The 12,999-nt window shown below is 40.3% G+C and overlaps 1 protein-coding gene across 1 annotated transcript in view; it reads right to left on the bottom strand.

Annotated features, from left to right (window-relative positions):
- Positions 1–316: 316 nt before the first annotated feature.
- The window catches only part of LOC135202760 (serine/threonine-protein kinase RIO1-like), a 46,881-nt gene continuing 34,198 nt past the window's right edge, over positions 317–12,999 (bottom strand). Inside the window, exon 6 of the mRNA XM_064232225.1 lies at positions 317–478. Within this exon, the coding sequence (XP_064088295.1) occupies positions 332–478 (147 nt within the window). The 3' untranslated portion in view covers positions 317–331. The remainder of the gene's footprint in view (positions 479–12,999) is intronic.

Below are 12,999 nucleotides of genomic sequence, written 5' to 3'. Positions count from 1 at the left end.
ATTTTTACAGATTATTTGGTTTTCCTACATTTTCCTAATTATTTTAGACAGAACGTCTTTCTTTCAAATGAAAATGACGTCCAATTCTAAAAATAGAATGACTGAAGATGTTATATTTCAAAGAAATGATTTTAAAAAAATTTTATGCTACAAAAGCACATAGCTGGGAATGTGTCAAAAGAAATTCCAGTGAAAGGGTTAATGTATGATAAAGTCAGTTTTCAGTAGTCAACCTATGAAATAATTCAGTTGTAAAACTAATCAAGAAAAATCTTACCTATTACAACTTATCAAGAAAAATCTTACCTATTACAACTTATCAAGAAAAATCTTACCTATGGTCCCCTGAAACATATTGGTCCCTTGCTTTGAATGTAAGAACAGAGGTTTTGTATACCTTCACAGCAAACTCCTTTCCTTCTGCATTTGTAGCATGGTACACATTGGCTTCCTTACCCGTTGATATACACCCATTAATCTACAAATAAAATTTGTCATTTACCAAATGAACTAAATAAAAAGAAGACTGGCTCTGGAAAAATGAGTCTTACAAAAATATGATAAATAGTTATCATCATGAGACACAAAATAATAAACTACAATCACCCATTTATCTTTTCTTAGTTTTGATAACATACCTTATATTTCCGCGTATAAGATGACTTCTAAATTACAAAACCGAAATTATTTTTTGAGAAAGTAATTACTGTAAGGTAAAAATGGTTTTACTACCTTTATCACTTTATTTCATAAGGTGAATCTTCATGTATGTTGGTGCTTAGGCTATAGCACCGAGGACAAGGCTAGCCTACAATACACCTCTTGGAATTCAAGGTTTTATTTTTAGTATTGCAGTATAAGAAGACCCACAATTTTTAGGGTTGAATTTTAGGATTTAAAGGTCGTCTTATACGCAGAAATATACAGTAACAAAAAAAACTTCATACCAAAAAGCCAGTAAAATGTAATAAAAGGCCCAACTTTTGATAAATAATAAGACTGTGTGCCACAAACAAATCTCTGGAAGGTTATGAATTTTTACTACATTGACACAAATCACCAAATGTTGACCGTCTTTGGAAGCAGTTCCTTCTCTTGGATGTCTGCAAAGAACCAAAACCTAGAGTGGTTGGGCAGGTCTGTTCATGATATGCCTGACTGTCCAGCTCACTCAATTTTGCAACTAGGGCTAGCGGACTGGGCTGCTGTTCTCAAACTTCAGTCTAGAGACAAAGTATCTTTGCATTCTTCCTGTTATGGCAGTCAAGACACACTTGCAAGTTGTGTGCATCCATGAGACTCAGACAACACATTACACTACTCCCCTTCTGACCAGAGTGGCGATCGTGCCAGATTCCTCCATTTTCAGTTTGTGGTTCTGATTTCATGATTGGAGGATCTTCTAGAGCACCCTCCTCTAGTTTTACAAACTTCTGTCATCTCTGCATCTTCTCATGTACTGAATATTAAAAGAGGCATGAGATAATGGCAAGAGCTGTCACATAGCTAGCAAGTTCTCTCCCTCCAGTGCACATGCATTTCATGAGATCCATGTTTTATTAACCCATACTGGACAGGCACGATCACGAGGAACTATAACAGGTTTTGCGTGAATATCTGGTTTCCTTTTATGAGTTAATATTGCATGCCATACAGTTTGGATGAGCCAAGTGTAAAAACTGTTTATATCACTTCAATGGGCCATAAATACTTATGGCAACTGTAGTAGCTCAGAATGCGAGAGGGAGACAAGAAACAGATCAGCATGCTTTGAGATTTCATGAGAGGCTGTACTGCCTTTCTAAAGTAGCTCCAGGACATTTTTATTTATTTGCATGTAAATATAACAGGTGTTGGTTTTAGTTTTTATCTTTTATGATAGTAGTTCAACTATAGTAATTGTTAATTTTACAAAGTAATGCGCAAAGAAATATTAAAAAAACATATATACCTCACAGCAAGGTCCTTCATCTCCCCATCTCAGTAACTCTCGTAAATATTTCACAATAAAAATATTCAGAATTTTAAAAATTATTTTAGTTCTTATTTGTTAACCCTTAAACGCCGAAGCGGTAAAAAAAAATTGTCTCCCGTGTGCCGGAGGTGTTTCGGAGTGAGTGCGGAAGCGGAAAAAATATTTTTTTTAAAAAAACACACGCGCGCTTAGTTTTCAAGATTAAGAGTTCATTTTTGGCTTCTTTTTTTGTCATTGGCTGAAGTTTAGTATGGCAAAACCGATCAGAAATGAAAAAATTATCATTAATCATATATAAATCAATGCGATATATGATAAGCGGCAAAAACGAAAGTTTCTATATATAATTGTATTCAAATCGCGCTGTTACCACAAAAACATTTAAAGGTAACAAGTTACTTTTTTTCCGTTGTAATTTACACTAAATTGCGATTATTTTGGTACATAACACATTGTAAAATGATAAAAGCAACACAGAGAAAATATTATCACAAAATGATACATGAATTCGTAACGAGCGGACGTAAAAAAATATTTTTTTTTAAATTCACCATAAATCTAAATATTGTTATAGAGACTTCGAATTTGTTTCAAGATGAAGTTAAATTATGGAATATTATGATACTGTAAGAGTTTTAGCTTACAATTGCAGTTTTCGACCATTTCGGACGAGTTAAAACTTGAAAGTTGATCAAATGTCGAAATTTTTTTTGTTTTAATAATTTTTTTTTTATATGCAATTATTTCGGAAAATTAGAAAAAAAGCCATACAACCTTCAAATTCAAATTTTTATTTTTCCTTTTATTCTTACATGAATTAACGCACCATTTTCCATATAAAAACTCTATGAAATGCCTAATATGAAATGGAGCAAATTTTCCGAGAATGCGATGTACACATTTCGGAGATTTATGGCGGAGAATCCGCGCGCGGAGAGAAGGAAAGTTTTTTTCATAAATTCACCATAAATCAAAATATTGTGCTAGAGACTTCCAATTTGTTGCAAAATGAAGGTAAATGATTGAATATTACTAAAATATAAGAGTTTTAGCTAACAATTGCGTTTTTTGACCATTTCGGTAGAGTCAAAGTTGACCGAACATGGTTTTTTTTTCTATTTATCGTGATTTATATGCAAATATTTCGAAAATGAGAAAAGCTACAACTTCAAGTAATTTTTCGTTGTATTCTACATGAAATTGCGCACATTTTCATATATAAAACTTTATGTAACGGCTAATTTAAAATGGTGCAAACATTACCACAATCGCACGTATGATTTTTTCGGGAGTTACCGCGCGGACGTAAGGAAAATGTTATTTTTTTCATAAATTCACCATAAATCGAAATATTGTGCTAGACTTCCAATTTGTTGCAAAATGAAGGTAAATGATTGAATATTACTAAAATATAAGAGTTTTAGCTTACAATTGCGTTTTTCGACCATTCGGTAGAGTCAAAATTGACCGAAGGTTGAAAATTTGTCACTTATCATTTTTTATTTTTTATGAAAATATTTCAAAACTGATAAAAGCTCAAACCATGGGTTTGTTTTTAGTTGTATTGTGCATGAAATTGCACATTTCCATATATAAAACTTTATGTAACGGCTAATTTTAAAATGGTGCAAACATTACCACAATCGCATGTATGATTTTTTTCAGAAGAGTTACAGCGCGGACGTAAGGAAAAAGGTTGTTTTTCATAAATTCACCATAAATCGAAATATTGTGCTAGAGACTTCCAATTTGTCTTGCAAAATTAAGGTAAAATAGTTGAATAATACTTAATTATAAGCGTTTTAGCTTACAATTGCGTTCTTCCGACCATTTCGGTAGAGTCAAAGTTGACCCCGAGGAAGGTTGAAATTTTGGCACTTATCGTTATTTATATGGAAATATTTCAAAACTGATAAAAGCTACAATCATGAGTATATTTTTGTTGTATTCTAAATGAAATTGTGCACATTTTCATATATAATACTTCATGTAACGGATAATTTAAAATGGTGCAAAAATTATGTCAAAGTGACGAAATAATTTTTGAAGATGTGTCACTGATACTTTTTAGTGCGATAGAAAGAAATTCGCGCTTGCGCGCCTGCATAACGATTGTAAACAAAACAACGCCTTGATCCGTGAACTCCCAGCATCCCCCCAAGGCGCGTGATTCAATAGTTTTTTGGCTGGTAGGCCGTATAAGTATTTTTTCCGCCAATCTTTTTAAAAAAAAAAACTTTTTTGAGTCGACGTATGGTACGTCCATTCGGCATTCGGGAGACATTTTGACTCGACGTTTAATACGTCCATTCGGCATTTAAGGGTTAAGATATTGTGTGGGCTGTAACTATAATTTTATAAAATAAAATAAAATAAATTAGAAAAAATTTTCAACTGTAAATAATTTAATAATTTTTCATCCTGTAATCTCTTCATATTTTCTTGTGAAGGAACGAGCCCCTAACAGTAATAAACAGTTCATTACTTTCAACATTTTGACTCCTTAGTTCAAGAACTTTCAAGATGATTCTTGATGATGGTCCTTGTCCAGTTATTTTGCTCCTTAAGGCTCTCTTTTTATTTTTCCTTGAGCATTCTAAGTACTTCCATATAATTTTTTTCCATCCCCAATCTCTCAAGACCTCTTTGGTCATGCATTATGAACCCTTATTGGATGGGTAATATATCAATATGCAGCCCTCGGGCCAGGTAAACTTTGAGGTCAGCCAATTTACGAAAAAACATATCAATAGAAAGAGGAAGATATGCAAATGTATGTGGTGAAAGAAAAAAAATTCTAAAAAATTTTCCCTACCTTCCATGAGAAGTTGAAAATAACTATTTGCAACCCCTTGTGGGGCATCTTTTACAAGACAATTATAAATTTTATCAACTTACATGTTTTTCTAATAAATAAATTTATTTTATTTTATAAAATTATAATGACTGCTCACACAATATCAAAACAGATAAGAAATAAAAGAAATAACAATTTCTTAGCATATTTGTTGACAAATAATTACGTAAATTTACCAAAAATGAAGATTCAGTAACTTTTTATTTTTACATGCATTTCCAATATTTCTTCGCAGTTTTCTTTGTAAAATTACACTTACAACTGACATACTATCATAAAAGGCAAGAACAAAAAACAACAGCAACTCATTGGTATATTTACGAGCAAATTTATAAAAAGACGTCATGTGAGAGAGAGAGAGACGCAGAATATTCATCCTTCAAGTCATAAGCACTACTGAAGCCCGAGATGCCCACGCTTGTGATTTTAGCCAGTAAAAATGATATTGTCATGATACAATAAAGTTTGTTCATACTTACCTGACAGATATATATAGCTGTATTCTCTGACGACCGACAGAATTTCAAAACTCCCGGCAAACGCATGTGGTCGGCTAGGTGGTTAGTACTCCTTCCCGCCGCTGTGGAGGCTGATGACCGGGAAACCATTCCCATTTTCTATTCAGATTTTCTTTACCACTGTCCCCTGAGGGGAGGTGGGTGGGTACTTGATTATATATATCTGTCAGGTAAGTATAAACAAACTTTATTGTATCATGACAATATCATTTTGTTCATGACACTTACCTGCCAGATATATATATAGCTGAATCCCACCATTGGAGGTGGGAAGGGACAGAATAGAAGGATTTTGGAAACATTTCACATGCAGATGATTGACATCTTGGTTCCCTACCTGTTAGCATAGCTGACTTCGTGATTACTGTCACCAAGCCTGCTTCTGCTTAACTAGAATTTCCAGCAAGGTAGTGACCTGTACAGCTGGATAGTTCTAGATGATCTGTCAACGGGAGCGTGACCACAATGTGACTAGACCATATTGACCATACTGAAGACAACGAAGCATAATAAATACCACCTAACCTAGCCTCACTAAAGTTAGTCCCATAACTTTCAGGCTAATTAAAGGGAAGACCGCCTCAAGCGGCCAACCCTACGGACCGTAAAAAAAACAAAACCCATAATTAAAATCACACACATCCATTTTCTAAAGGATGGGGTTCGTATTGCTTCTCGTCCCCAATACTGTATACCGCGGAAATGTATGGTCCAAGCGAGTAGCAATTCTCATATGTCGCCTTCAGATCTCTGAGGTAGTGTGAGGCAAACACAGAGTTGCTTCGCCAAAATGTGGCACCCAGGATATCACTGAGTGCCATATTTTTCTGAAAAGCCACCGAAGTAGCTACCGCTCTAACCTCGTGAGCATTAACTTTTAGCAGTTTAAAATCACCATCCGTGCAGGATGAATGAGCTTCCCTGATGGTATTTCTCAAGAAGAACGCCAGTGCGTTTTTAGACATTGGTAATTCCGGCCTCTTGACCGAACACCACAGGTTGTCTGACGGGCCTCTACATTGTTTGGTCTTTTCCAGATAAAATTTGAGAGCTCTGACAGGGCACAAAACTCTCTCCGGCTCTCGTCCGACGAACTCTGATAACCCCTTGATATCAAGCTTTTAGGCCAGGGGTTGGATGGGTTTCGTTCTTTCGCTAAGAACGAGGGGCTCAGCGAACACACCGCATTGTGTTCTCTGAAACCCACATGTTTAGTCATAGCTTGGATTTCGCTAACCCTCTTAGCTGTTGCCAAAGCGGTCAGGAAAATAGCTTTCCTAGTTACATCTTTCAAAGAGGCAGCGTGCATAGGCTCAAATGGGGCTGACATTAAAAATTTTAAGACAACATCTAAATTCCATGAGGGAATCTTGTCTCGTGGAGCTTTTGATGTTTCAAAGGACCTCAATAAATCGTGAAGATCTCTATCATTCGATAAATCCAAGCCTCTGTGTCGAAAGACCGTTGATAGCATACTTTTGTAGCCTTTAATCGTTGACACTGAAAGTTTGTCTATCTCTCTAAGATGTAAGAGAAAATCAGCAATCTGGCTCACAGAGGTCGTGGAGGAGGAAATATTTTTCCTTCTACACCAACCTCTGAAGACAGCCCACTTCGATTGGTAGACAGCTTGGGAAGATGTTCTTCTAGCGCTGGCAATAGCTCTTGCCACCGATCTTGAAAAACCTATCGCACTGGCCAACTTTTGGATAGTTCTGAATGCAGTCAGACTCAGAGCGGAGAGGTTTCCGTGATACCTCTCGAAGTGGGGCTGTCTGAGTAGATAGATTTTTTCTGGAAGTGTCCTTGGGAAATCTACCAGAAATGACATGGCCTCTGTGAACCAGTCGCTTGCAGGCCAAAAGGGGGCGATCAACGTCATTCTTGCTCCTTCCGATGCCGCAAACTTCCTTATTACCTCTCCCAGGAGTTTGAATGGAGGGAAGGAGTAGAGATCCATCCCCTTCCAATTCCAAAGCATGGCGTCTATTGCTATTGCTCCTGGGTCTAGAACCGGAGAGCAGTAAATCGGAAGCCTCTTCGTTTTTGCTGTCGCGAAGAGGTCTACCAGTGGGCGTCCCCAAAGTTTCCACAACTCCTTGCAGATCTCTGGATGGAGAGGTCCATTCGTTTGGAAAGCATTTGATGTAGACGGCTGTGAGGAGATCCGCACGAAACGTTCTGCTGTCCTGAAACGAACCTCGTTAGAATCGTTACATTTCTCAGCTTCGCCCAAAGTAAGATTTCCCTCGTTATCTTGAACAGGGAGCGAGATAGAGTTCCTCCCTGTTTTTTGAGATATGCGAGCGCCGTGGTGTTGTCCGAGTTGGACTTGTACAATTCGTCCCACAATCCTTGACTCGAAGCATTGAAGTGCCAAACGAATCGCTTCTAGCTCCTTGAGGTTTATGTGCCAGGACCTCTGTTCCCCTCTCCAGAGGCCTGACACTTCTTCCTCCCCCAGTGTTGCTCCCCAGCCCGTCATGGACGCGTCTGAGAACAACACTAGGTCTGGGCTCAGAACTTTGAGGGACATCCCTTCCGATAGCTTTACGGGATCGGGACCACCACTTCAAATGCTCTTTGATCGATTGAGGGATTCTCAAAATCTCGTCTAGGTCTTTCTTGTTCTTCCAGTTGTCTGCTAGGAAAAACTGAAGCTGTCTGAGGTGCATCCTTCCCAGAGAAACAAATTTCTCCAGCGAGGAAATGGTACCCAGCAGACTCATCCATTCCCTCGCCGAGTATATTTTCCTTCTCTAAGAAGACCGATACTTTCTCTAAGCTTTTAGCTGACGTTCTGTGGATGGAGGAAATGCCTTGAAAAGCCACTGGAATCCATCTGAATCCCAGATACACGATGGACTGTGTGGGAATCAGATGGGACTTCTCGAAGTTGACCAGAAGGCCCAGGTCCTTCGTCAGCTGTAATGTCGTATGTAGGTCCTCCAGACACTGTTCCTTTGACGTGGACCGGATCAGCCAATCGTCTAAAATAGAGTGAGACTCTTATCTTTGAGAGATGGAGCCATCTTGCTACATTTCGCATCAGAAGCAGTGAATATCATAGGGGCTGTACTCAGCCCAGAAACAGAGAGCTCTGAATTGGAAGACCTGTCCTTTCAGAACGAATCTGAGGAACTTCCTGGACCGAGGATGTATCGGAACATGGAAATAGGCATCTTGGAGATCCAAGGACACCATCCAATCTCTGGTCTCAGGGAAGCTAAAACAGACTGTGCAGTTTCCATCTTGAATTTTATTTTCCTTACAAAAAGATTCAGCCTGCTTACGTCTAGGACAGGTCTCCATCCTCCGAGTGCTTCGGAACAAGGAAAAGCCTGTTGTAGAAGCCTGGGGAGTTCCGTGACAAGACTCTTTCTACTGCTCTCTTTTCCAACATCTGATCCAAAAGGTCTAATAAGATCTGTTGCTTTGAATCCTGATAAGAGGGCGAAAGGTCTATTGGTTCTATGCTTAATGGTGGTTTCGATAGAAACGGGATTTTGTAACCTTTCTCGATCACTTCGAGTGACCAAGAGTTCGCCCCTCTTATCCTCCATGCTTGGCGAATAGCGCGAGTCTCGCCCCGACTGGTGTCGGCCGAAAAGTCATTTCTTTCCCCTGGTTTTTGAGGGGGCTCTGCCCCTAGGGAAACTCCTCCCTCGAGCAGCAGCTCTTGAAGAGGCTCTTCCACGAAAGGGCTTATAATTCTTCCTAGAAGCTTGCGTGGTTCTTGAAGACATCTGATCAGCAGGACGTTTCGAAGACAGAGACAATAAGTCCTGCGTCGCTCGTTCTTGGAGATTTACTGATAAATCCTTTACCATCGATTGTGGAAAAAGATGAGCAGAAAAGGGAGCGAACAACAATTCTGCTTTTTGCGCTGGCGACACTGACTTAGCTGTGAAGCTACAGAAGAGTGCGCGTTTCTTCAGGACTCCCGACGCAAAATGTGATGCCAGTTCGTCGGAGCCATCTCTTATTGCTCTGTCCATGCATGACAAAATACTCGCTAAGTCCTCCAATGAGATGGAATCTGGCTTCTAGACTGAACATCCAAGACGCCCAGACACCAATCTAGAAAGTTAAAAACTTCCAAAGTTTTATAAAGGCCTTTGAGATGGTGATCTATCTCCGACATTGTCCACGGAAACTTTCGCTGATGCCAGGTAAGATCTTCTAGGAGCTTCCACTAAGTTGGCGAGATCCCCTTGTGCGGAAGCGGGGATTCTCAAGCCTGCTTCCTCTTCTGTCTCGTACCACTTCCCCGATCTTCCATTAAACCTTGTGGGGGGAAGTGCAAAAGAAGTCTTGCCCTTTGTCTTTTGGATTCCATCCAATCATGGATTCTTTTAAAGCCCTTTTAGTCGAGAGCGAGGTGGCCCATTTTGACAAAATTTAGAGTCTTCCTTGCCTTCGAAGAGGTTAGTTGCGAAGGTGGAGAGAGAGGAACTGGAGCTCGGAACTTCTCGGGAAACAAATCTTTTAAAGACGAGTCAGAGTCTTATAATCCACAGAGGATGAGGTTGTAGGATCCTCCTCCTCTTCCGAAACAGGCTCGCTTGACGATTTATTTTCTAATGGAGACATAGCCTTATTCTGCATTGAACGAGAAGAAACCAAAGTTTCATCTCCCTTTCGAACCGTAGGTTTTGTGTTGAAATGAAACAATTTTGAAAGAGGAGAGTCTGCTATGTTCTCCTAACCTTGACTTTCTCTCCGAATTTTCCAAACTGACGTCATACGATTTCTCTTGACAAGCACTGATATTGTAGTTCCTACTACTTGAAGCATATGGCGCTTATCCTTCTGACTAGCGACTGTTCTTTTCTGCTCAGGATAACTTTATGCATCGGACGCCTAGCGCCCTCAAAAGCGTCACCCTCATCTGCGTCCTGGAAAGCGTCCTCATTTGCGTCCTGGAAACGTCCTCATTTGCGTCCTGGAAAGCGTCCTCATTTGCGTCCTGGAAACGCGTACTGATATGAAGGACGACGAGCGTCCTTACTAGCACTACGCCTCGCGTCCTCAAAAACGTCCTCATATTCATCTTCATATCCTTCTTCTGAACTAATATCGTGCGTCTGAAGTCTCTCCAGCCGACGTTTCCGACCCCGAGCGTCCCGAGAAGCGTCCTTACGAGCGTCCTGGTTAGCAAAGCGTTTGTTTTGTTGAATATGCTCTTCCTGTAAGTCAAGATCCATTCCTCCCAATTCTATTCCTGAGCGATCCTTCTGAACGTTCTTCGACTCTGGGAAAAGACGACGGCGGCGGCCGCCTGTGCGGCACCTATTGTCTTTATCTTTACCGCCAATACTTCTAGAGACTCTCTCAAGCAGGACTGCTTGCGCGTTCCTGATTGAGTCGATGAGGTCTAGAAGGCGACGGATCAGACGAAGACAGAGAACGAAGAGAAGCCGCAGGAGAACGTCTAGATTTTCTTGACGGGTAGCCAAAGATCTTTTTTTTACGGACTACGTGATCTCTCTTTCTTGGCGAAAAAACGTATCCAACTGTTGACGAATCGCTTCGAGAGTCTTTTTTGATGGTGAAGAACCATATGATGGAATGAACCTTTGAGAAGAAGAGGAGGGCGAGGGGACGCCTTCTTCCTTCTCTCCGGACTCGAATCAGGATGCTCAGGAAACGTGAAAGCGTCCAAATCTCCTTGTGCGGGATACTGTCTTCGAAGTCTTCCGGAGAAGACCGAAGCGTAAATCGAGGCGGGAGGACGCTCTCGATCTCCCGATGAAGCGTCCTCTTCCATCATACCTTTCCTAAGAGGTCGAGAAAGACGATGGCGCCAGTGCGACGTCTTACGTCTTCCTTACACTCCCACTTGGAGAGGCTGCGTACTCTTCCGTAAGACCTTTCCTAAGAGGGCGAGAGAAAGACGATGGCCGCCAGTGCGACGTCTTACGTCTTCCTTACCACTCTCACTTGGAGAGGCTGCGTACTCTTCCGTAAGACCTTTCCTAACGAGGGCGGAGAAAGACGATGGCCGCTTGTGCGACACCTTACGTCTTCCTTACCACTCTCAGTCAGAGAGGTCTTCCGAGATTCCCACCCACGGTGAGGTGAGACGTCTCAGAGGAAGAGAAGCATTCCTTCAAGATTCGCGCTTGCGTGCGATCTTTGGCAGCCTGGGATGCGTCTTCAGGATCTGCCGAAGGGACGCCAGACCGGTGTTTAATTCCCGTAACCCTCCTTCGGCCTTCGACATGTCCATTCCCTGTGTTCTGGGAGTCCGACAGAGGTCTCAACCTGGAGGCATTATAGGACCGATCTGACGCCCCCTCCACTTCACTAGGGGCACTAACATTATCACTACACTTTTGCACATTAGATTGTAGCACTTTCATTTTCGATTCAAGGTTCCGAATCGATTCTAAAATGGTAGAAAGGGCATTCCCTTCGGTAACAATCACTTCCTTATCTGAAGGAGAAATTATAGGGTTATGCGTAGCATGTTCTACATTTATGTTAGATTGAGCAACTTTACTTTGACTTTTAACAGAAGTACTCCTGGAGGAAGACCTCCTAATTCTGTCACGCTCAAGTCTACGAATGTAAGATTCATACGCCTTCCATTCGACATCAGTTAATACTTCACATTCTTTGCACCTATCATCCAACAAGCAAACATGCCCTCTACAATTCACACACACGTGTGAGGATCTACCGAGGCTTTTGGTAGCCTCACCTTACATTCTTCTACACCACACACTCTGAAACTAGTAGAACTAGATCCAGACATCTCAATTCTAAGAAAAATCAAAGCCAAAATCAAAATCCAAACCACAATAGCGTATGCCAAATCACTAAGCCAAGTCCGAAACCAAAAGACAATCCAAATACTCAAGTGACAAATGAAGTTTTCGAAATCCTAAGCGGAGGTCCGTAAACAGATGTTTACGACCGGCGACAGAAGAAAATCTGAATAGAAAATGGGAATGGTTCCCGGTATCCGCCTCCCAGCGGCGGGAATGGGTACTAACCACCTAGCCGACCACTGCGTTTGCCGGGAGTTTTGAATTCTGTCGGTCGTCAGAGAATACAGCTATATATATCTGGCAGGTAAGTGTCATGAACAAAGTTGCCATTAGTTCATTTATGGGCTATAAAGTATTGGCACCTCTTTCCCACCCGATTCTTTTCAAATCGATGGCACGTAATTTTGTTTATCTACAAGATCAATCTGTCCACCACACCAAACCTGTTATTACTACTCCCAAAGATCAATCTGTCCATTAAGGGTTTATCCTTACAGGCAGGACTAAATAAGAACACCCCTAGACTGGGCAAACTTGAAAGTTGGTCAATTTAAAAAAAACATTAAAAACATATCAATGGAAAGAAGATATGCATATCCACATGGTTATAAAAAAAATTCTAAAAATATTTTGTACCTTCCACAGGAAAATGGAAGTGAATATTTCCAACTTTGTGCGAGGCCTCTTTTGCATGACCCAAAAAATTTACAATTTTAGAAAGTTATATATGTTCTTTCTAATAATGTATTAATTTTAACTTTTAAAATTACAATTACAGCTCACATAATATCATAACAGATAAGAACCAAATTCAGAACATAGTAATATCCGAGTATGTTTTCCGATTATGTTTGTGGTAAAATATTTACGATG

Source organism: Macrobrachium nipponense, chromosome 33 (genome assembly GCF_015104395.2).
Source record: "Macrobrachium nipponense isolate FS-2020 chromosome 33, ASM1510439v2, whole genome shotgun sequence".
NCBI lineage: Eukaryota > Metazoa > Arthropoda > Malacostraca > Decapoda > Palaemonidae > Macrobrachium > Macrobrachium nipponense.
This window is presented reverse-complemented; position numbering and strand designations above follow the sequence as displayed.